At 39.9% G+C, this 26,055-nt stretch overlaps 1 protein-coding gene across 10 annotated transcripts in view; it reads left to right on the top strand.

The window, feature by feature from the left end:
* LOC135489758 (nucleolysin TIAR-like) overlaps positions 1-26,055 on the top strand; it is a 278,040-nt gene that overhangs the window by 21,405 nt on the left and 230,580 nt on the right. For 5 of the 10 annotated variants that reach the window (XM_064775256.1, XM_064775255.1, XM_064775254.1 and 2 more), the window contains exon 5: positions 13,093-13,185. In XM_064775256.1, the coding sequence (XP_064631326.1) occupies positions 13,093-13,185 (93 nt within the window). Of the gene's footprint in view, positions 1-1,603; positions 1,677-4,726; positions 4,799-13,092; positions 13,186-26,055 lie in introns of those variants that run through there. The other 5 variants (XM_064775276.1, XM_064775278.1, XM_064775259.1 and 2 more) reach the window with 5 other exon arrangements.

The following is a 26,055-nucleotide window of genomic DNA, read 5'->3' as shown; positions in this document are numbered from 1 at the left end:
AGTTACAGGGCTCTGTCATCGATATCCGATACGTAACGCATCAAGGCATGGAAACAGATAATGAAACCCATAGAGCGTCACCCACACTGGTAGAAGATCGCTGTGACATTGACAGACCTGCTGGGAACATGTTCCGAAAATGAAATTCATAAGTCGCCTGTCCGTGGTTTGATCAATTTCTGTCAGGAGCAGAGGCAGGGCGTGGATGGCAAATGGTTCTGATAGGGTTTGATGTAGTGTGCCTAGTTTCTTGCCACCATTTTCTCACAATTCGAACGTCCGAATTAACAGATCAGTCATAGTAATGGGCTAAGCAAGGGTAATTTAATTTTAGCACATAGTGTAAAGTTTGATGATAATGATGATAATTAGAATTTAGAGCTCTATTACTTGTGAAAAGAGCTACCAATGAGGTTTGAACCGCCAACCTTCCATTCATCATTGGTGGACACCCTGACCACTAGGCCATCAGGATCAGTATATTGGTATACATGTATATTGCCAAGAAACTTTTGGTGATGAAAAAAATGAACATTCATTGTCTGGTGTTGGAAGATCATAATATCATATCTAATGTGACTGATATGGCCAATGGCTGAGCATCAACTGGGTTTATCAACTTGTTGTACATAATTTGTCCCATCATGCTGATGGTGGGTCATTTAGTTGATCATTTATTGTCATACAAGTAGACAAACAAATAGGCCATTATGCAAAATTGCCTTTTTATTGCTGCTGATGGGTTTTGAGGTATATTGTAATGACAGAGCTCATGCTCCTCATTTATTGGCAAGGCAAGACCATTGTAAATATTGTTTGCATTTCCTCGGTGCATCGTCCGAGGGTTTGTAGACTTGAATGAGCTATTTTGTAATACTCAGTGGTCTAGTTTGCGTGTATGGTTTATCTCTATTAATATATGACAGTTTAATGCGACCATAAGAAAAAGATACTCCACCCCTCTGTTTTGCACTCCATCCTGGATGAAAATGCAAGAAAGTGGCCAATTAGATATTTATACTTTCTTTATGTGCGTTTGGTCGGTGGGAACAGATCTACTACATGATCTATAGCTCTGTATTTCAATTCCATATTCGAATTTTACAAATGGATGCGCAATAAAAAATGAGTAATGCGCAAATATGGTTTGAGACTCGGTTCCCCTGGATTGCTAGATAAATTTGTGTGCAGCCAAATTAACTCGCCCAGATGCTATAGATAATAGGCGTGCTTTGTTCGTTTCCACCCATCCCTCATTTCAAACGGCTGATTTCATATGCTGCATATTCACTGTGAAGGATAACATCGAAATCTTGCTGCGTGATAAAGATTGCTTCACAGATTCGTCATCATTTCGAGTTTTGCAATCAGTGCTGAAAGAGTATTTTTTACAAAATTCACATTTCTGTTAGAAGTTTTGAATCGTGCATCAAAATTCTGGCAAGGCTTGCAATATTTCAAAGGAATATTTCTACTTGGACAAAACTCTATTGATTTTGTGAAGAAATAGTTTAGCTTCAAAAGTTTCTGCTTTTTCACTGCGCATCATTTTCTCTTGATTTCGTATAGTTTTTATAATGGATCTTATACTGTTAGAAGAAGATGAACGCTTTGTGCCCGATTATTGGATTAGACCGGGGCAGCCTTATTATTCACAGCCGCCTGTGGTCACTGGGGTTAGTATAAAACATTATGGTTTGTGGCCAGGACAGGTCATATTACCGTGATAATTCAGCATGCTTTACCCTAAACTGACTTGACTCACGACAGTTTCAAAGGGATAGGTGTGCAGTGCAGGAACAATTTCAAATGCAGTGCACACCAAAACTAAAAGATATGGTGTGGAAAGTTTCTAACGCAGGCTTTTGTACTATCCTTTCATATATTTACAAATTATCCTCAACTTTTACTTCCATTTCTGAAGGCAATGGACAAAATGAAACATTGCTTCCGTCCTTTTGAAAGAACTTCAAAAGTTAAATTTGCCGATTGCCTGATTGGTAGTGTCGAACAGATGATGGACTGGGGACCAATTTCACACCACTAATTTGGCATTTTGATTAGGTTAACAACTGTACTTTTCAAAGAGTCCCGTTGGGCTTATTTCAGATGCTATGTAATCAGAAATTCATGGTGATGGTTTTCCATGGGTTGGTGTCTCTAGTATTTTGTAAGGTAAAGTGAGACTGTTGAGCACATTTGGATTGTGCGATAAACCTGTCCTCAGACAAGAAGTAGAGCAGTTTTTCAGTTGGAAACTCATAAACCTGTCTTGAATTGTAATAAGTAGAGCTGTGTGTTTTCATTAAGAAACCAATGAGTCTTTCTTCAACCCCGGCCCCAAACTGGGATATAAATGTCCAAATAAACAGATACCTCATCTTTTGCTTCTTCAGATGCATTCGATCTGTGAAATCCCGTCCCACTCATGAGTTGGGAACAATCCTATTTTCATATCAAACAGTAGTGAAAACGAAGACCAGAAGGACAAATTGCTTATAGCTAGCTATACATATGTCTCATTGTCAAAGACATGAACAAATCACCAACGTAGTGCTCGAAATCATATCACAAACTGTAATCCACTCTGGCAAGCGAATCCAGCGATTTGATCCAAGTCGTATATAATGCTGGGGGTAATCAAAACACACTTTAGCTTCATCTGTAAGCCACATGTAACTCGTGTCAAAGGACAGCCGTGACCACAGAGAAATATCAAAGAAGTGAATTATGTGTGCTTGATACGGTGCCCTCAGGTGCCGTGATATATTCTAATATGGGCAAGATGGTATCAAAGGCGAGAGTGATGCTTGGTAGGACTTGACAACTGATAGTTTGTAACTTGATCGATATACTTGTGGTTGGACTGGTAATGTGACTTGTGTTTTGGGGTTGTCAACCGCTTGTTGTACCAAGATTTGAGAGCTTCATTCATAAAGCCTTTAGCTGTGGTTTCTGGTGACCCGCGTAGCTGTGGTATGTTCTCGTTGGCAAGACGATATATCGAAGATAACTTGACGTCTGATTGTGTTAGCAATCTGATCAATATATGTAGGATTTGAAGGTTGAGATTTGACTGTGGTGTACTGTTTGTCTGAGGATTGTTGAATCAAAATACTGTAAATCGGGTAATGATCGCAATCACTTCATGCCGTCATGTACTGCTTCTTCCAAGCGAGCAACTGTCACACTCAATGCTCTATACGACATAGACGTTCACTCCCATATCCCCTGCTTTCAGAAGCTTTAACTCAGTGTATCAGATGAACATTTTTGCTTGAATCATGTAATCACAGAACTGAATCCTTTGTTTGGGTGCGCAGTTGGGCAGAAATGTTCACGTTGTCGCAATCGCATGCAGTGAAAACATTTCTAATGCCCAAACTCTTTGCCTCTTCCTCTAGATATGTATGCAGTCACTGGGTATTGATCTGTCCCCAATCAAAACTGAGCGCTTGGTCATATCTAGTCCATAGTGCACCTCCAAAAGAAAATATACCCGATAGGATGATATAAGATATCGATCGAATCCAATCTTGTTTCATCAATCTGCTTCAAAGATCGAAAATCCATTCAAATGGAAATGCACAATTTCAATATGTTGTGAGCTGATGACATCCCCGGCAGACGACTTGCCAATCGGAAGAGTTAATGCTTTCACCATCGTATTGATTCCCACGTTTGAATCTATCAATTTCGTCTGGAGATTTCCGCAAGCTCCAGATGAAATTGTGAATGCCACTTGTATCAACTGTCCAAATGTTTATACGACATGTATACGGAGAAATTGATATATCTCCAGTCGCTCGTGTCACTCTGAAGCAAATTCGATAGATCGATACGGTTCATTGCGCATTTAGTCTTCCGTTGAAATCAATTGCAGGGAGGGCCTCCATAGACCAATACTAGTGTCAGTATACAATTACTCATATAAGTTGTGCTTCTAAATCTGGTATTTCAAATGTCCCAACTTCGAAAATTCTTTATATTTGCCTGTAATGCAAAAATTCTTCTTACGCAAATATACGCTATTGCTGTACCAGAACTCTTCGAGGTATAAATGACGTGAACTGCCGCCATATTGGATGGCAAACGTAGTACCACTGATGGCAAAGTGGACAAAATCACAAAATGATGATGTTGGGTCAGTCAAACACCTGTGAGTGATGCGTATGCACACTTTAAATTTACCCTGCGGAATCTGACATGACCCAGGGCCCTTCGAGTTTATATAAGTCACCTAGAGATGACCAAATTAGCCCCTCGGCTCCTGCCTATAGTCCCCCTTAAGTCGCAAGATCTTGCCATCAACCCAGTCAAACATGATGTAACTCGTAGTCCTATACATCCCAGAGGGTCTCCAGTGAATCACGCCTAAGGCAAGCATCGCTATCAACGAATTGAGCATCGTGATCCTATAAGCCCAAACTCACCGTAATTGCTTTTCGCGCCGCGTGTGTAATGTTCGATTGAGACATTAGAAACATCACACGGCTAAGTCTCACCAGTCCGAGTATAGCGTGGACACCAGGCTGTTTCGTCGCCCGGATTAACCTTCTTACTACTGACATTTTGCATTTTGGATACGATTCACTGGACACTGTCCCTTCTCAAGCATTCCTCAGACGTGATCTCAAGTATATCTTGTGTGGTCTATATTTTTTCGGACATTCGGCCATTCGCACCATTGGATAACCTCCATTCCTGTTACAAGACTCCATTTTCACGAAGATTTCATTGATACCTTAGCAATATCTTGATGGAGTACATGTACTGCAGACCCGTCTATGTTGAGAGGGTAGGTACATCTTGTTGTCACTTTAAAGGTAGTGTAGCTGTTTATTAAAGGTAAAGATATTAGTGGCCCATTAAAGGTAGAGAGCTCTAGCAGTTTGTGTTCTCACGACACGGTATCTGTCGAATGAATTGGACATAAAACTATGTGGCCGTATGAAAATGTCTCCGGGATAGCCAAGTCCTAATAAAGGGACGGCTTCAACTAATGTACTGTGACATTTGGCAGTCCATTTGGTCGTTTGGGCCATTTTTGCGATGGCTGGCGTACCTTTAATCAATTGATCAATTAATTGGTGTCATTTAGATAATGGGACGTCCCAGGTTCGGGATGGGTTTAGGGTAGTTACGTTAATTGTCACATTTCAATTACATGAAGTACTTGTAGGTCTGTCTGTTGCGAAGTTGCTATTCATGGGTTCTAAAAATACATGTTATTCTTTGAAGCAATGTGCCATTTATCATAAAAAAGAGTGATTGGATTGACGTGGTTCCCCAAAATATTTATTCGGAAAGTGTTATTAAGATATCCAGACTTGCGATCAAGATGTCAAAGGTTCAAACTACATTTGAAGTTGACCCTGATGCAGACAGTTGAGGGTGGTGAGAGAGTGGCTGCAGTGCCAGACACCTGACCAAGAGGTCATGGGTTCATATCACTTCAGCGTCGCTAAGTGCTTTCCCATCGTTCAATGGTGATAAGTTAGTGCTCAGTAGCTGCTCCTTACATCCCATGAAGACTTTTGTCTCCTTTCTGGTCAATGATGTACATGTATCCTTCTTTATAAATTAACCTTCGACCTTCGTTCATGTCCCTAAGTCATATTGATTGGGTTGAGACAGTTGAGTCTGGAACATTTTCATCTTCTTGGCAAGCGTTAGTTGAGAAATTGTCATTGTATCTTCCGTATTGGTTTGGATAGGGTCTTCCTTTGAGATATTGCCTTAAAGTTCAAACTATTGAGACTATTGGCTTAGCTAGATTTTTCTCATGTTATAGTCGGTTCAGCTGCTAGCGGTCCTGGAAACAAGATTTGTCTTTAGCAGTTTTATAGATGTTATCCAATTGTGTCTATTTGCTTGGAGCAGTTGATTATTGGTCTATCTGACCAGATCAGCTGAACTGATGCTCGTGCTTCACGCACATTTGCGTGTCTCTTTCTTAGAGTTCAAAACTTCATTGTTGGTTTCTCCTTATAGTGAAGCTGGCTCATGTTACTAAGCTGTTATCAAGATGCCGTTTGGAGATGGTTGGAGTGAGGCTCATGCTTCACCCACTTTTCGTAGTTTTCTCTTTGCGTGTTGTCTTCCTTTGTATCCAGAAGTTAATGGTTGTTGTCTAAAAATGAAGATATAGTACATGCAAGCTGAGCCTAAAGAAGAAGCTTTCTCAAAGTGATTATCGTGATGCTGGCTTAATATGTAGAAGGCTAATAAAAATATGTTGCCAAATCTGATCTCATCCTGTTCCTCTTGATACTTGATACTTGGCTCCTGGTCTCTCTAGGCGGATAAATTGTACTGCCCAGCCTCAGATGTGTCTCCTACAATCCATATCTACATCAGATAACTTAAATTAAAACTAAGTCGAATGTTTGTGTCAGTGTTGTCTATTTGCTTGTACTAGCTGATCTATCCAGTCCGATGAACTCGGGTCAACAATACTTATGTCCTAGCTCTCAGATCAGACTTTACCCCTAACCTTGTATCAGGATAAGCCATAAGCCATTTGTGTCTATTTGCTTGTACTAGCTGGCCTCTCCAGCCGGATGAACAGTTGTCGGTACAACTGATGTCATAGCTACCATATCAGACTCTCACACTTGACCCCCTAACCTTGTATTGGGATATTAAAGTCACTTGCGTGTATTTGCTTGTACCAGCTGATCTATCCAGCCGGGAGGACTGGTGCTTGTATTAACACTGATGTCATAGCCACTAGTTCAGATGTTACCCCGAACCCTGTATCTGAATAAGTCACTTGTCCTGTAGCTCCCAAACTGCCAAACTTAAGCTCTGATATATCACTGTAAGTATCCATTTCAGTTGTGTCTGTTAGGTTTTGGCTCAGTTCACAACAGCTGCTTTTCCTTTCATCCAAACTTTATCGAGTTGTGTCTGGTAACTTCAACTTTTTGTCTGTTTTTTTGTTTTGTTTGTTTTTTGTCTGAGTCCAGACAAGCTACCAGACTACCAGTATTTACCCCTTACCCTATCAAAGTTACTCAATTCTGTCTGTTTTCTTGTACTTAGTTGACTATTGGCTCAGTTTATCGGCTTCCGATAGTTGAGGTAAAGGAGCAGATGTTGACTATCGGGAATTCTGTCGATGTAGAATGCCAATCAGCTTATAGAAATGACATTTCTAATTCGCAATACTTGCTACATGGTATGATGGTGTGACGGTCACTTCCATTTTAACATATGGGGAGTCTCCAATATGTAGTAGCCAGTGATTTACTTTACTCATATCCACAGAGATATCTATCTTGCGGATGTACTCTGCCGATTTAGTATTGGGAGTATTGGAATGCCTCGGCGCAGCTCATCCACAAAATATACCCGACGGACGTGATCCGGAAAGGATGCGAGGGTGGGGAAACGTCCTTGATTCGTGCATCCTCCTTAGGCCATCCTCTTTAGGTTATTTACTGACCCTTGGCACAAATATCAGTTGGATAACTTTCCAACATTTGTCATCCGTTCCACTGTGTCCTTGCCATGCAGCAGAACTGTAGAGGCTACGTCATCTGCCGCTTGATGTCACTGTGGATCTGCTGCTGAACACTTTATTTAAACGTACTTTCAATTCTGGCATGTGGCTGCCAAAAGTCTGATTTTGTCGGCATACTGGTGCTAAGTTTGCAGTTGTCCCGAGTGTGCAGTTACCTCGTGGGGCTTTGTGAGTTGTTTATGGCTTTAAAAGAAATACAATTTGTACCATTTTCTAACCAGATCCATAGTTGTACTACGTCTTACTTTGAAGACTGTCCCTAAAGCTAAAGAAAGTCATTAGGAAATGTGACATTATCTTTTTCAGCCAAACTTTATTACCCCCATTTTGGGTCTGATGTCTGAATTATGCTGTTTTTCGAATCATGTCATTTGCACACTAATGGCGTCCACAGAACTAAGATGTTTTATTCAGGATTTCTGTGCAACGTTGTCGAAAGTAACCTCGAAAAATAAATTGAATTTGTCGATTCGATCTGTGGAACGTTGAAAGGATAAAACATGCAAATGAAGTGAATATCCTCAAATCTTCCCAAAAGTAACGTCGTTAGCCTAGTGATTGTCTAGAAAAATGGTAATAACTTTTGAAAAGATGTCTGCCTCGCATACGAAGTGGCCTTTCTGCTGTTTTATGTCCCCTGAATGAAACAAGTACATGTCAGCTGACATTGGCCCAGATAACATGCAGGTGAATGTACATTGACATACTGTACAAGCACGTGTGATTTTGCCAACTTGGCCTCTGGTTGTGAACGTCTAACTAATGACTGTGTGTATTTCACTTTAGTTCAATTCTGTAAGTTGGCTGTTTTATGTGCACTGAAGACACACAATTTTTTCCTTGACTTTGGTAAATCTTGCCTAATGCACTTTTCATTAGTGTAGAATGGGGTGTTGAAGTCTCAGCGGTTTTGATAGTGAGCTTGTGTCTTTTTTGGGATTGAATTCCCCATTTGCATAAATTTTCTAACCTGTTTCTCATTTTGACATCTTCTAGGATTAGATCGGTTAAGTACTAATTTTGTTCCCAATGTTGGCCGTTGAAAGTACCAAACTGACCAATTGTCATTAAATTGACCTAAGTTCTACAGAAGTTCGATAAAGCACTGTGCGTAGCCGCAGTTTAAAAATGAAGTGATTTTGCTTTGTTGGTCCGTCACTTTGGTCAGGACCTCATGGTCTATAATCCCTTTAAACATAGTCGGGGCAATCTTGATGAGATGCGAAAGATTGTGTGTTTGGGGTATTGAGTCAATGGCAAGGTACAATGTACATGTACAGTGCGATGCTCATAATCAGTAAACGATATCCTTCTCAGAACGAAGTGATATGTAGAATTTGAAGGCGAATCCCTTCGCAATATTCCCTTGTCTACATTTTCGCAAATGCCCTCTTGGCAGATATCTGTGAGGCAATTTAATCTGGAACTGAAGAGAATTTTTTGTTTCCAATTAATTTTCCTGATGTTGCAAAGTCGGTGTCTTTCTATAAATAAGTAGTAAAGTTAAGATATACAAATCTGGCATGACTCTCCAGTGAAGATACTCCAGGGCGTGATGTTCTTCACGACTGACATAGTTGACATAACTCTTTTTATTTTCCAATTAATTTCCGCAGAGGTATAGATAAATTGCCTCCTTGTCGAGCTGTGCAATTACCTAATCTGTCAATCTTACAATTCTCAGCTTAAACGCTTGGATTGATAGTGTTCTAATTAACCTTTTAACACTGATTGTCAAGTTTGTTGCGTGAGTGTAGCATGGAAATCTTACAAGGGCTGACTGGTGATGCCATGCTGATCATTCGTGCCTGCTGCTGCTCTCCACTTCGAGTTGAACAGGTTATGAAAGTACATCAAATACAACCGATTCATCAGAGCAATCTGTGCCTCATGTTCTCAGCTTACGCTGTTCAAGGACAAACTGCATGATTTCCATTTGCACATTCCATTAAACAGTCAATTCATCAATCATTTGAGGCATCTTAGTTCCATTCGGATACCCGGTACTGCAAGAGTCCGCCTGCCGAATCACAAATGATGTCATTTGAGACGGAGCCTCGAGCGCCATTTTGCCAAACAGACGTTACCATACAGGAGAGCTAATGTGTTTAGTTAGGAACCAATGTTACTTACTTCATTGCTCGTGGCAAATGATCGCCTCAAGCGGATGGGGTAGAGATAATTGTATTGTCATTGACGTCTGCTCACGTCAGGTTAACGCTTTAGTGACGGCAGGTATTTAAAGAAATTTAACACTGAGCATGATTTGTTCACAAAAGGAATGAAAAACTAGGAATCATCTTGCTTTCGTTATTGACAGACGTTGATATGAATATGAACAGATGTGAATCATTTTGAAAAAAATGATGTTGGATTAGGGCGGGGAAAGAGCAGCAAGGGGTGCTCACTCATTTGTTTAGCAAACAACACACGACAGGATGTATTCGGATCCTAATACAGGTCCTGCATCGGTAGTTAGGCCTCCATCTTGCAGTCAAACCCAACAATGAACTGCCCCAAGAAAGATTTTTGCATTTCCTCTTTTACATTCGCACACTGTCCATCAGCCGCTGTATAGGCAAATATGATCATAATCAGAATGCTTCTCACATCTTCGCGATCAATCTCAAGCAGCCAATCAGAAAATTGTGTATTGGGCGTGAAGTTGAATCAATCGCTGACCGATCATGTCGTGTCAATCCTTCAGTTGATGACCCATGGCATATAAAAATTGGATGGACATGTGGTCACTTATTGCCCGAAGGCCTAATCATGTAATATTGGGTGATTTCCTTCAAAGTGAAAATGCTTTGGCATTATCCCGGTTTGTTGTTTCCTTTAGTAGGTTTTGGAGGAAGTACAGTCGCATATTGTCCAGAGCACCGGGCTATAATTGTCAGCCAGGAGGTCGTGCGTTCAAATCTCTGAAAGAGTGCTGTTTTGTCTCAGCCTACACTCGACTCAGTCCACATTGATTCGTCCTAGAAATGAGATGTAGGGCTTTTCCTCCTTGGCCAAGGCAGAGTTACGTGGCTGATAAACCTAAGTGAAAGTGTGTGGTGCAGTGGGAGGTGTTCAGCTTTTGGGGCTGCATGCTCTTGCAAAGATATTGTTGTGATGCTCCATTATTACCAATGGTGGTTAGTAACTGGGTGATATCGTGCTTTGGAATCGTTCCTTGTGTGAGAAAAACTCTTTCAGACTATGACCACTGTCAAACCTGGTATGAATTGAAAATCTGCATGATTCATCTCAACCATGCATCAATCCGTATTTTATACCAATTGTCATCAAATGATATTGCAGAATGGTCACGCGTTTCCTGTCGTAAATGACAACCCTAATGGTATATATAAAAAATGGATTTGTCTTGTTGCGGCGATCTGCAATATCCTGCTCTTGTTATTGCTTTTACTCGACCATGTTGTGGGGAAATGACGACTCATATCTCTAATATCCACATTTGTACGAGGAAATTGATCCAGATACGTCTTCGATATCCAAGTTTGTCCACTGTCATTTTGACCCTTGATTTCAAAATGCTGCCTATTGAGCAATTTCCTTAGTCCATTATTTGCCATCTGGCATTTAGTCTTGTTGTGATGGTGAGGAGAGGTCATTTTATCCCTCGGTGTCAATTGAGTGCTTTTGTGATCTTGTGTTGACAACGTCATTTGAAATAATAGTAATTATCAATAAGGCCAGCCTTTTCTCTAGCATGAAGTAGTGCCTGTAAGAATCTTTGAGGTATTGAAATCAGATGTCTCTTGGAAACTTTAGACTTATCTCATGTTCTCTGGTGGAGACTTCTGATCCTGTCTCCCTGGAATTGTAAGTACTTGCCACCTTGAACTTTCACCAGACTAAGATGATCACGCGTCTCAAAGATTTCCTCTGGGGGTGATTCCATCACCAAACAGATACTAATTTCCATACATATTTTGGGAGCTGGATCTCATCGATGTGTTATATGGCCAATACTGTGAGATATTCATCGCACACTGCCACAAAGTTATCAGATTTCGTGGGAAATGTGTCCGTAATTTGTAGCGGCACCTAAGGGCCTTGTAAATACTGTATGGTGATGACAGTCATTCTGTTATCTTGTCAGCAGAATGTGCATGTGAATATTCAATCGCTTTTGTTTCTCACCCACAATCATGAAAATGATGCTTGTGAGCTCTTCTTCTTCGTATCAGCTGTCTTTCTCTGTGTTTGCTGAAGTGAGTGTTTTGGCATACAAGTACCACTATGCTTGGGTGCCAATTGAGTTTACCTGCTAATTGAGTTTACCTGCCTTAGTGACACAATCTTTACTGGCCTTGGAGTAGCCCATTGTCCACTTGGACAAGGTCTTGGTAGCAACAATGAATGAACCTTGGATTTTTCATTTGAAGGATGTCAAACCGTGTAGAGTTTAGTTAGGTGTCTTGCTCTAGGAGGAGAAGATTAGGCATTAATTATACTTCTGAGATGTTCTGTTATGATGACAACCCCCCCCCCCCCCCAAGTAGTATCAGTCTTGGGTCAGAGCACTTGGCCTATATCGTACCATGCTAGATACCACAGTAACACAACCCCCTTAGAGAAGAGGAAGGGGAAGAATACCTGATGTCAATTTATCCAGAAGACAATTGATCCCAGTCTTGTCTCACCCTGCTGTGGAACTGGTAGCATAAATCATTCATTCCCTCACCACTTTGAGCCCCTTGCTGGCGGCGATGAGTATCAAAATTGCATGGCCTAAGCCGGCAGTGTTCATCCATCACGATCTGGCAGCCTACAGATCTGCTCCGCGTCGCTGATCTTGGATGTCGCATCACTGTGACAGCATCACCGAACATGTTGTTTAATTTGTTGCGCTTGAGGTTGGCTTTCTGACGGGATTTGTTAGCAGGTTGGAGGCGGAATGTTTTTTTGAAACAACGGCAACATATCTCTTGTTGTTTGAGGTCTAATGGCTACAACAGCGCTGTTGATGTTATCCTATGTGGCACTCGTATCATCGCTGGAAGCTAGCAAGGGTGCTGGTGATATCTCTATCATGCAAAATAAATGGGTTGTGCAAGAAATAATTTGGGCTTTAAAAATCTCATTATGTCCAGAAAAAGACATGAAGAAAAAGTCAATGAAGTGGAGTTGCCAATGTAGCCATGGGCCACTAAGCTGAAGCCAAACATGCCTGGCTGTTCCTAAAATTCATGTTTAATATCGCATCTGTCCCGATTTTTGTGCTTACATATTTTTTTATGCACATGTATGGGTATAAAACCATGAAAACTGTCATACCTCTGACCAAATATTGTAATCTACCTACTTTCTTCAATACTTTTAGCAGTTCACCACTCAATTCTATCAATATTGGAATTCTAGAAATTGGTCATATTTGTCAGTTGTCAGTTTTCAATTGACAGCAAGGCGGTCAATATAGTGGTACATTTTCATATGTCTTATAGATTTTCTTCAATACTCTCGACAACTTCCTTCTCATTTTCAGCATTTTCTAATTATTCAAAAATATTGGTTATACTTGTATTAATGAGTTTTCAAATTATATTTTTCAGCAGGGAGATCCATATGCCTTTATAGACTTCGCCACCCATGAAGATGCAGCAATAGCCTTAGCCAGTTTGAATAAAATTTGTTTAAATAATAAGGTAAGTGTGACTTGCATATTCTCCACTTATATTCTTATCTCTTTTTCGCTTTTAGATTTTGATTGTATTTTGGTGATGTCATTGGACGTTACATGCCATGCCTTATCTTGTGTGTTTTGTTCACATCTTTATCAATACAGAAATTATTAAAAAAAACTTAGCAATCTGCCTGAAATTCGTATCGTCTTTATCTTAATAAAACTCTTCATATGCTGTTTGTTCTCGTTCTTATTCTTTGTAGAGGGTGCTTCAGACATGTTTTAAAAACGTACAAAAACAGTTGGTAGACCAATTGTGTTCATTTTATAAAACATCCCAGAACCGCCCTCTATACCCTGTGAACTTCATCAGTCCGACCTGGGATTATCTTGATGGAGACACTCCTCAGTAATAAAAAAGGAAAGGATTTTCATCTTATTATTTCCAAAATACTTCAAACCTTTCCAAAAGAGAGAAAAATTATCCCATTATGTCATATCATCGAATATAGTGCCTCCCAAATTTGTTAAGGAAGTATCAGATATAAATGTGGGACTGTTTCTGTGAATGTTCCTTCCGTTGTTAGGGAAATCAGTGCCAGATTAATGAGCTCCTTCACCAGTGCATTAGCTGGAATAGGTAGATTCATCATCATTAATCATGCTTAGTGATAGAGGAATTTTAAGGAAATAAGGGACTGCTATGACTATCTCCTAAATGAGAGGTGTCGTGGGTGTCGTTGCTGAAGTATAGGTATGGAGCTTGCATGGAGTAAATGGCTTGTTTCTCGTTGTTCAACTGATGGCTAACAGGTGTTATGTCACTAATCATAGTCAGTGATAAAGGAATTCTACAGGAATGACATCTTGACCCTCCAAGTGTATTTATACATCGCAAGAATACTCATCAGGCTGATAGTATAGAAATGATACAAGCCTCAGGGAGCCTGAATGCACAAATAAGGGACTGCTGAGATGGTGTCATTGTGACTTGTGCATTGGGAGAACTGGACCCCAAGTATGGAGTAAGACAACTGTTTCTTGGAAGGGTAGCATCGGTATGAATGTTTTATCACCGGTCATAGCTAGTGCAAAGGAAGTCTACAAAAATTATCTTAAGAGTAACTTATTTGCTCTTGTAAACTGTAAATTTTTATTTGATTGACAGATGGGGTGGGACATATTTGACAATACTCCCACTAGAAGCCATTCTGCTGATTGGTTCAACCGAGTTAATCATGACCAGCAGGTGCGTGATTCATAGCCGGCCCATGATTGACTTGACCAATTGATCTTGAATGGCCTGTTTCGATTGGCTTTGATTGAGCATGTTTCATAAAACATGTAAAAGCAAATCCTCCAATGCTGATCCGCCGACTTTGACAAAGTATACATGTGAATTTTCACCCCTGATTGAAGTAGGTGCCAGTAGAAGTGTTCCATGTGTTCCACATGGTTTTCTGTCAAGAAAACATGAAACCACTTAAGTGACTAAGGAGCAATTGGTTCCAGGCTAACCTGTGCAGTGACCTGTTCAAATACTGTGTATGATATATGTATCACTTTCTGTCAACCTGATTGAGTTCACTCTACGAGATAAACAGGGTTTCAGCCGGCTAGTTAGCGCCCTGCCATGATTGAGAAGGACCTAATGACCACCGTAATGGCCTCAGTATCAATCAAGAGGCTCGCTGTTATGATCAGTGACACCGGTTATGGCCAGTTTTGTTGCCTTCTAAATGCACATGTTCTGCATTTTCCCAATCAGCGAAGTCCATTGGCCAAAGTATTACACTTCATTTGACCACTGGGTTGCAAGTCATTATCCCTATCCTAATGATCAGCGACTGTGATCAAGAACGGTATATTTCTGTCCAATTATTTATGCTGCAACTTGTTGCCCCCCCCCCCCCTCCTTCCAGTCGAATGTGAGAAGTATTAACCAAATCTACTCCTCCTCTCAACTATCATCCACGAAATGAACAAATCCATCGCTATCTTGCCGCCAACACAACTCGAATTGATCTCAAAATAATCTCATCCTGATTATATCGGAGTTTATCTGCTTTCATTACATTACCTGTCAATTTCCCTCCATGCCATTAGCACTTTGTTTCACGGTTAGATAAAAAACAAAAATTGGCAAATGTTTTTTCACAAAAACAAATTGAAACTGTGTTAAACGAGCTCCACATGCAACGACGATGCCATTAAAGCAACTGGTTGTAAGACAAGTGATAAAAATGTGCTGACTTGACAATATTTTTACGGAAGCTGTTTGGGATCTCCTGAAAACTTTTTGATGGAGTTGTTTAGAGTTGTCTGATGTAATTTTTTTTTGCCTTTGAAATGAACATTCGAAAAGTCACAAAGAAGATTGGGTTTATATCAAAAAGAACAATTTGATTTGCACCTGTGTTTATCTTTGAATTCAGTGCAACAGTTCCTTCAACTACAATTTCAAGTTGCAGCTGTCAGTCACTGCAACAGTTCCTTCAACTACCATCTCCTGGTAGCTGGTAGACAGAGGCCAAGGTTACACCAGTTCCTTACCTCTGACGCTGAAAGTTTGTAACTGTCAACCCTGCTACTGGTATACTTCACCATTTACGCAACCACCGCCGAACCGGAATGGGTGCACAAGCTGCACTAGTTGCCTCAAGGGGTACAAGTGTGCCATTACCAGGACATGGGGATGTCGTAACAAGAGCCATCATTATCAGTCCAAACATGCTCAATATCCTGACGCAGGATATCGACGTTCAGTTGACCTCGGTCTGATTGGTATTTTGTTCGCATGGCCCGGCAGAATGACTGAGGGAAGTGTAATGTCACGACAAGGGTGGTAATTGGACCCCGTTTCTTTTTGAGCATGCAACGTGGCTACTGTTCCCTTTCCTACGGGTGGCTCATTCACCGCCATGTCTGTTGTGGTGACGGTATTATTTTAAACTAGGAATGTCCATAACATTCCGTGATTGCCATCTTGCAGACTTTCGAAGACTTCTTGTAAGAGCAGTGTTGCAGTGCCACAAAATTTCTTTTTCGGGACCAAGAATCTTCTGATCACCTGACAAATGAAGTGTTGGGTGATGTCATGGGTTACTCGTACTCTTAACAATCAAGGTAACAACATGTCTGACCATGCAACACTTGAATTGTCATGTGATCGAAAGTTGATTGGTTCCAAAATGTCATTTTTATTTTTTTTGACTTGCGATTGCTGTCAGCGGGCCAACGAGAGCGGCGAAAACATATTTGAAGATATCTTGATTTCATTAAAGTATATATCAGACTTTTGTGTGTATCTCTTGTTCTTGCAAATGCCTTGACTTGCTGATCCCAGCATAATTATTTTACAACATCGTAATAGAATTCCATGCTGGTTGCTTTAGTCTTACTTGATCCCTCCTCACAGCTTTAAAAACCTTTCAATTTCCTGAAATCCATAAGCCGTGGATCGAAATGCGAGCCATTTAAATTGATAGAGATCTCTTCATAATGCATCCTACACTCCTCTCTACAGATTTCTTACGTCAGTTTTTTAGGAAGTTATTTCTGGTTATTACGCAAAATATTAATGGAATTTTCACCCGGATGATGAATTGCGTTCGCCGTTTTTCAATATGTCTCAAAGTCACATCGGCTTCGTCGTTTCGTGGCCAATATGACACATGGTACTGCTGGGAGTTCATCGCCTTTCCAATCGGGGAAGAACGTCATGGCATCATAGCTCATTATAGTTGATTGCTGGATGACTAGAGCGTAGCGTTTTCGTACTACGCCCGACTGCGCTAGCTAATACCTCAGATACGACCTGTGGTAGACTTAGAAAAACTGACTTGTTTTGTTGGTTTTGAAATGAAATAACTGATGTGCAGTGGCTGGGTTTCAAGATTTTCGAAATGAACGGTTGAAAAGCTTCAATTGAAAAGGAAATTCAGACAAACTAGATATATTGACAAGATCGCAAGTGATGGTATATCGTTGAAGAACCAGCGGAAAATGCTTGATTTATAGATGTTTCAAATCTGCATGTTTTGTCTGTTGGGCATTTAAAGCTGACAACTTTGGCTCAAAACTAGATGGAGTTCAGTAAAGAAACGATTTTGAAGCGTGAATTATTTATCTCAACCTAGAAAGGTTTCAAGTAATGAGCTAGTGCATTTACTATTTGAATTTTCCCACCTACAAAGCTGCCCTCTGTCAAAAATAACGAAACGAAATAAATTTTGTCATATTTGACAAGAAAATCATTACTCATATGACTCAAATGCCTTCATAATAACCAACAATCGGCTGAAGGAAGCTGATTAAGTTTGATCTGTTTGTATATATATGATGTGTTTGGCTATTAGCGAATATTGTGTTTCATTAGAGAATATTGTGGGTAACAGCAGATGACTTATAGAAGATGGACACTGCTTGCCTCCCGGGTTCCAGAACGCATCAATGAGAGTTGTAGGATAAAGCTTTATAGCTGTGTTATTGGTAATAGTAAGCCGGCAAGTCAAAAGACTTGCTGTTTTTCACCCGGAGGAGTTTGCTGTTACTTAGGAACATGCTAGAGAGGATTAGTGAAGTATGTCTCCTCGGGAAGGGGAGGTAGTCGGGATCAGAAGAATAAATAGAATGTGGATTTCTTGACACGAGAATTTAGCCTGAAGTTAATTTGACTAGTGGCTGATTCAACATGAGTAGAAATGCATTTTCCTCGCAAATCCTGATGTTTTAGTAGTCTCAGATGGGCTCACTTAAAGTGAATATCAACAGCGCAATGCCATTCATAACTGCACCTTCGTCGGTATCAAAGTGAGGATATTGAACCTCTCAAATTGATGCATGAGTCGTCGCAAACATTTTGATACTCAGCACTTGTGACAAGATGATGTTGCAAAATTACGCAAGACTAGCACCGCATCATTGACGCTCTTACAACAATATCGTCACATTTATCCAAGATTGGGTTATCCCGGCGTAACAAGTACAAAATAACCTAGTTACTGGATGATAAACAAGGTGTAATGTAGAAGGCATTCACTTAGCTGAAATCCCTGCATTGATTCTTGATGACGAGTGTGAATTATCATCATCGGTTGACATATTACGACTGGGGGTTTTCAGAAATTGTTCGATTACCAAAAGAGGGCAATAACGAGGCCAAAACAAGGCACCACCAATGTGGAAATGATACTGGATTGAAACTTATGACAATTAGTCGATGAGACATCCTTCAAATTTCAGTTTTATTGGACCTCTCGTAAGGTTGCCCTTGGGGCCGACAAAAGCTGCCTTGATTGAGAGGTATCCTGATAAACAGAGTTGAAAAATAAATGAAGAGAACCAAGTTTAGTGTCCTAAATAGAGGGGTGTCTACTAAAGGAAAGAGGTTCCACTCTATTTCAAGTGCAAGAAATTTGGGAAAAGGAGACCTTGAGATGCCATAGTGACCACAGAATCATGTGAGCCTTGTTATGTGTGATATTATCTTACACTTGCTAATGCAGTTATTGCATGCTGTCTTTGCGATATTTGCCATCAAACCTTATGATATAAGGGCAATAAATAAATAATGAGCCAATTAATCGGAGATGGGTAGTTGGTTGGTTTCATATTTCATATTCCAATAAACTGATTGAGGCAGGTAGAAGTTAATTTACTTTAACTTCTCCCTGCCTTTAAAAAAAAAATTATGATTTGAAGAAAAAAAATTAAAAAGTTCTTCTCCCTCTTTCAGAACTTCCTGGGTTTGAACCCTGGCCCCCCTGCTTGCAAATCCCTGTCCCTACCACTAGACCAAGGAGACTTCACACTGAGCCATAGTCTTTCTTTTAGTATAAATGAAAATGAATTGTTTGATCTGGACTCGGATTGGCTGTTGAGAACAATGGTGATCATCAGTCAATGGTAAACAAAACACATTTAGGCATTCTGTTGGACAGTCTGAGTTGTTTTCTAAGATTAATTGTTGAGATTGGAGCAATCTTTGCTCCTTCGCATGTAATATGGCTCTGAGATTATTAGAAGTAGTGTACTTCTACAGAGAACGCCAGATGACTTAAAGCTGATGGGTCAAAATACTTTCCCAAGTAAAGCCCAAGACAGCGCTCAAGAGAATGCTTATAATGTGCATTTGGATCTTCTATACCTGTGGCCCCCAGTATGCAACCCTAAGCAAGGCATTTCTCTTCAGGCACTGTATGATACTCTTGGAGTGAAAGCCTCCAGAGATGCCATCTAAAATCAGTATAATAGATGCCCTTGGGACACTAAGTCTGTTCTTTATGGTCATCCATAATCTGAGATTTCAATTACCTTGATATAAAAATCTCAAATTTGCTGTCTACTGGTGTATTGTAACAGCAATGCAGTGGTCAATGTGTTTGCATTAGCTTGTGCATGCACACCGCTTTCGGTATCAAATCTTGCTTGCAGACTCTCAGACCTTGAAGTGCATTGACCGTGAGAATCGGTGCAGTAAATGACTCGTGAATACGGTGAAATTGACTGGTGGCAGATGCCACACTCTCTTGTGCTGAATACTAAGTGGGACTTCATGACCATCAATCTTTTTTTCACACTTTTAGTAGGATCGTGAAGTCGTCACTTCGAAGGTTGTCTTGCCCATTGATCTTGGAATGGGGGAGCAACCGGCACTGATTCTCGGCATGCATCAGTCATTTATTTTTTGATTTAGTGATTTCTGAACCACTTTTCCCCACCAGATTCTAATCGCGTACCCTTGTTCAAGTTTTTCATTAGGTTGGTGGAGAGTTTGCCATGTGTGTGTTTACCGATTGATTCAATTTAGAGTCACGGAAGTTTAACATCCAAACATTATTTGTCAAGCTCAGAACCTTCCATTTCATCCCAAGTTAAAAAGTAACGCAATGTCACTTTCTTGAAATGTACACAGGATTCAAGGCAAACTTGGCTGGATTGGGCCGTAGTTCCGAACCAATCAGTATGGCGACAGTGTTTCCTTGGCAACGCAACAAACTCTCTCACAATGAGAATGATCTGCAAAATTGTCATTAAGAAGCTGACACGGCCCCATGCTAATCACTTAGGTATACAAACAGATCATGCGCGCGAACGGGGCAATGCGTAGTGATTGCGAGACATTGTCGCTTAGATTTCGTTTAAGTAGCTAGCGATGTTTTTCCTGCCATTTAAAGATGGATGGTGGAGTAGAATTTGATGAGAGTCGTGAATTAGACGGAGAATTAGACCTAACGATTGTTAAATCGTCGTGTGTTATTGCCCATTCGTCAATTTGATCCAATTTGCGGGAAAATATTCCGTCATTTGAACAACTTAAAAATATTACAAGCCCAATCAGGAGTCGTTATTTCTTTCAGTAACTTAGAGACTTCTTTGGTTAAAATGTTTTCATATTTGAGATAGTTATCAGTTATATTTTCAGTAGTTCAGTGGGATAGTTTCCGTGCTTTGTTAGAAAAAATGTAGGACATTACGCATGAGCAAGGTTTGGTCCATCAGACCATGCCAGTGGCCTGATCTGCTGTGCCAGGGACAGAACTGTGTAGTGCCACATCATCAGTAGTGCAGGGTCATGCACCCCAATGGCTGCGGCTGCATATCAGTTGGGCATATATCATTTTGAATATTTGATGATGATGACAACCACGAACCGTGATGATGTTGAGGAAGAATGACGACAAAATAGCTTGTACTTCTAAGAACTTTCAGTGAAATAAGTGTTTCAGTTAGGTGAGATCAAGAGTGAACAACCTTGATCAGACTGAAGCCCCCAACTGACTTCTTGGAGCTTTCTATTACATCTATTTTTGTCCTGAATCTATCAAGCTTGGGGAAAAAAACTCACTAGAAGACCGACTTGATTGAAAATTCAATTAAACGGATACATGAACCTCGTCTGCCTGATGGAGAATGCATTTTAAAGAGTTAGACAGCTTGTTCACCGGGGGTTATTTTAGCATTGATGAATGATTGGCATTCAAAAAGAAATCCAGTTCTGATTAAATTGCTCAGTGTTTAAAACCTTTTTGTTGCATGAAGAAAAGTAATTTGGTGGTAGATATAAAAACATTTCTAGCAAGAGATCATGAGCTTTAATTCTATTTCCAATTCCTAATAATGAAGGATAGAGAACATTTCAATAAATATTTGAAAAGATAGAGAGAAAATGTTTAATACTTATCCGTTGATACATATGAGTCCTAGAGTAATTCTTATAATTTGGGCGTGATACAGATTTGCTGATTGATAATGTAGTTAAGGCAGGTCTCACGTCAGTCATCACCGCAAAGTGCACCAAGACAATTTGGTCAGGTCCACCAGCCACTCTGGTGCAATGATTAGAGCGCACCGTCAATTGGAGTTTTAATTAAAATCCTTTAGAACACTGCATGATTAATGAAGACTGAATGATCTAGTGGTGCAGTGACGGTCTTCAGCCCATCAATCTTCTTCGACAACCATAGGGACCTTGAATGAAATCACAGGACACATTTCAGTGAACATACGAGATGGAGCCAACTCGTTGTATTTAGCGATTGCTGAGATTGGTTTTATATAGCATATCAATAAACATGTAACAAACTATCTTAAAGGGGTTGTAGGGCCTAAAATCAAAATTCGAAAATATAAAATGGCATATTTCTCCAAGTCAACATCATGAGATATTTAATTCGACAGGTTAAAGTCAGATGGTGATGGACGTGTCAATGACCCTGAAACTTGGTCTCATGTTGATCCACAGTTGCACCAAATTAAATCTAATCTGTTTGAACCACAATATCTGACCCCCCCCCCCCCCTCCCCTCCATTGGACTCGCAGGACAGGTCTTCCCTTGTTGCAAACTCCAGCCATCTATCAGCTGAGGTATTTATGCAAATGGCCATGGAACCCATGTTAACATGGTTGATATTACCAATCTGTCCTGTTACATCCAGAGATACCATTATTTTTGATCCATTAGGTGCATTATTGTGATGACAGCAACGGATAACATCCCGGAAATCACTACGGCCAAGTGCGTCCGGTCATAAACCAGTCATTCCGCAATACCATGGATAAATCATATGGCCATTTCTATCGTCTATAATTCCATGGTCAGCAGTGGAATGCAATTAGTTATGAAAAAATTGCGGTGCCTCCTTGACCAGGGACATCACGCGAACCTATTTGTTGATTGATTTTGCCTCAAAACCTGGTGTGTGATATATGGTCTTCTTGCTCAACTTGATACAAGCTTGCAGCATCAAGCATTACTCATTGATATGACGTCTCTGATCAGCTAGACTGGTTTGTCTGTTGTAACTAAAAAGGTTGCTATAAATAACCTTTAACATTGCTGATAGATTTTGCCTTTTTGCATTGTAAACTGGCCACTACACAGAATCCTCTTTTTCAGCTTGATATGAGCTTGCAGCATCAAGTTATGGTCCATTTCATGTATTCGTTGCAACTTAAATGGTTGCTATGAAATACTATTAACACCATGCTGAGCAGTTATGGAAGGCATTAGTGATATCCATGTCTTTGGATCAAATTCGTTGGCCAGAAATGATCCCAGCATTCCTCTTTTCCACAACTCCTTTTTTATTCATGGGCAGTAATTCTAAAGAAGACATTGATTCTGACTGTAAAATATGATCTATTGGATTTGTACAATTGTCCTTCTCATAATCTTCTGTACCATCGTCGGAAAACCAAGCACTCTGCTCAAATCTTTTCGACCACAATCCCATCCTCGAACATTTTATCCGATGAACTGCTTTCAATTTATCGAGGGGAATTGTAAAGAAGACACCGACACGAAGTGTAAAACATGATCTGAGAGCTTTTAGCGGATACAGATTTGGATCGGGATTGCTCAAGGGAATGCTGTGGGGTTTGTTAAATGTGACACGGAGTGCAGTTCCGCTTGTAGTGGGTTTTGCCATAGAGGATGGGAATGTTTTACGTGCTCTGGATTTTTAACATTTCGATGTCATCATTATTGCATTGGGTTGATGGGGAGGTTGGGAGTGTTGATGTTTAGGTTGTTGGATTTTAGCTTCTGTAAACCACCTGTTTATTTTGGAGATTCACGAAAATTTCTGAAACAATTTTCACGATTGCGAAATCTGGAAAAATAAAAAAAACATGTGGGAAAGTTTGTCGTTTAACAGTGGTTGTAATGTTCAACATCAGTGAAAGAATAAGACTGAATATCGCTACCATCGAAATCTGCTATGATATCATCTTACTTTTTACATAGCAAATGATGCAGGTATAATCACTGCGTTCAGACATTTGCTGTCATTTGGAAGAATCTCATTACATGGCAAAATGTTGTATGACTGGCAAAATATCCGACTTTACCAAATGCTGTTCAAAATGACAAAGGTACATGTATGTTGCAAAAGAAAGTTTCCTGTTGTATCTGATTATCACAAAAAGATGTTGGTCAATATGAAGGTACATACTCCTTCAAATATCACATGCTTTTACCGGTGTACATTGTAGTTTTTATAGACGCATGATTGGAAGGAAAAGACCATGCACACAGCTGAATATTTTCTCTCTTCTCTGGAGCCTTTGCAAACTGATTCTAACCTTGTGGGGATTCAGATGGGGTGTTTCACAATAGTTTTCTCATCACAGCACCGATATCCAATCAGTGTCTTAAGATTCATGGAGCAGGCGGCGACATAGGACACCCAAGGGAGAACAAAGGCCCATGTTTCTATGGATTTCACCATTTTCTCGACAGTTTGATATTGACAGGCGAGACGGTATTGACGTTTCAGCCAATCGGAACATCGATGATATCGGACGATGCCGGGTTGGATGACAATAAATGCTGGTTAGTGATGTCATTTGTGACGTCTGCGACCAGCAAAATGACCCAAGAGGCATGACATTGTTACCTATGAGTTCATATAAATACCTGATGGTAACTTAATATTACCGGGAAACATGATGATACCGACAACCTTTATTACTCTACCTTTGATGGCCTAATGGCATATTTTCTGATCGACTTACTCCAATTCATGAGACAGTATTGTCTGTGCATGCCTTATATTTTGTATGACAATCGATAGAAAAAGCTGCTGCTGCTGCAAAACTTGTCTGGATTTTGTCACAAAAGCAGTTGATTTCTTCAATCTTATCACTTGGTACTTGTTGCTTTCTACACATAGTTTTGAATAGCATGCAATTGTCAACATAGGAGTCACAATCCTGAACGATTCCATTCTAATGAAGCTACTCTGTATTAAATCCCCATTGACTGGGATAAAATGTCGTTTTGAAACACTCCATCTGAATCCCCACTGAAACAGTTGAGGCTGATGATGCCATCAGACTTCTGTTTCAAGCTTCATTAGAGCGCTACCTTCCTCCGTCTATCGTTGTAAGATCACGCCAAATGGTTAGCTTGTTTTGCGGTAATGGAATAAATGGGGACAACTCAGATTCCATGATCAGCTTGATTAACATTAGTGTACGGGTATTAATTCACTTACAGAAATCTTTAGTCTTGGTATTGAGGATCAATGTGGAGCCGTATAATACAGGTTGGACCAAAACTGTTGAATTTAAATCATTGTTGCCGTTATTAGTGCATTTATTGATGGCATCGAGCTATTCACTTTGATCTTTTAAGTTTTCTTGATCCCACTTCATCCTTAACCTTAAAGCTGAACTGATCTTATTCCATACCAATGATATCGATCACCGAGTCCATGTTAGAAATGATGGTATGCAGAAAAGCAGAAAGGTAAACACTAAGGTGCGGAAAAGAATAATGAAAACAAAACATCAATCTTTTTTGTAACATCTTGACTGTTGTATTGAGTGTTGAGCTTGAAATTTGTGATTCTATTTTCAGTGACAAAAATTTTAAACATTGCTGAATTGCTTTAAAATCAGATGTTAAAAAGATAAATTTCCAAATATTTCCAAATAGAATTTAATTTTCACCACTTTTTTCCATCAGAATTCTCCTCTGACATTGTCAGACATAATTGCATGTTCTGGCAATCTCAGAAATATTTCAAATTTTCACAAAGTTTTGAAAGGAATTGGCACAAAATGCTTGGAATTTATTTTATTTCATGAGAATGCTGTGAATTGCCTGCAGGGACTTCCATCCCGTGTAATGAAATTATTGCAGGATTATTGATTCAATTACAAGAGAAAAAAAAGAAAGTTATGGAATAATTTGAATCCTTCTGAATATATTGATTGATTATGATAACTGGATGAAGGCCATCCTGCTTCAGGTTGCAGCTATTTAAACCGCTCATTTGTGGGGCACTTTAGGGCATAGAATCCTTCTTCCAAGGCACTCAATCCCAGAAAATTAAATGTTGCTCTTCAGTATGCATATAGGAGGCCTCCAATAGAGTGTTTTAATTGTGCACAGCATGCGTCTTTGTTATTCATGATTGCAATTTATAAACGTGAAAGACGTCTTGGCTGGGAAAGAGGATATGAGAATAATAGGAGCAAAAAAAGTTTCAATGGAAAGGATTTAAAAAGCTTCTACTGAAGCAATGAAAAGATTAATCAGAATATCCAGGCGCCGAAATGGCTTCACGATCTATTGATAAATTTCTGTTCTCAAGTCGCTACGTGAACGCCATCGATCTCCAGTGATAATTCAGCGCTAACAAGCCGAGTGTCAAACAGTCAATATTGTCAATTTAGGACTTGATTAAAAGCTTAAGTCGCCCAAAACTAATGGCGCAATAAAGTCGTCGAAAAGCGCTCGCACGTTTTTATCGATTGGTTGTGTAGTTTGCACGATTTAATTGACCTCTTGATTGAAGACTTGACTGGGTGAACTTTTAGATTGAGAAGACGTCCATATTGGATTGACATGTTCCCCATTGTAATTAAAACTGCCACTTT

Source organism: Lineus longissimus, chromosome 6, assembly GCF_910592395.1.
Source record: "Lineus longissimus chromosome 6, tnLinLong1.2, whole genome shotgun sequence".
NCBI lineage: Eukaryota > Metazoa > Nemertea > Pilidiophora > Heteronemertea > Lineidae > Lineus > Lineus longissimus.
Note: the sequence above shows the minus strand (reverse complement) of the source record. Positions and strands in the feature narration are given on the sequence as shown.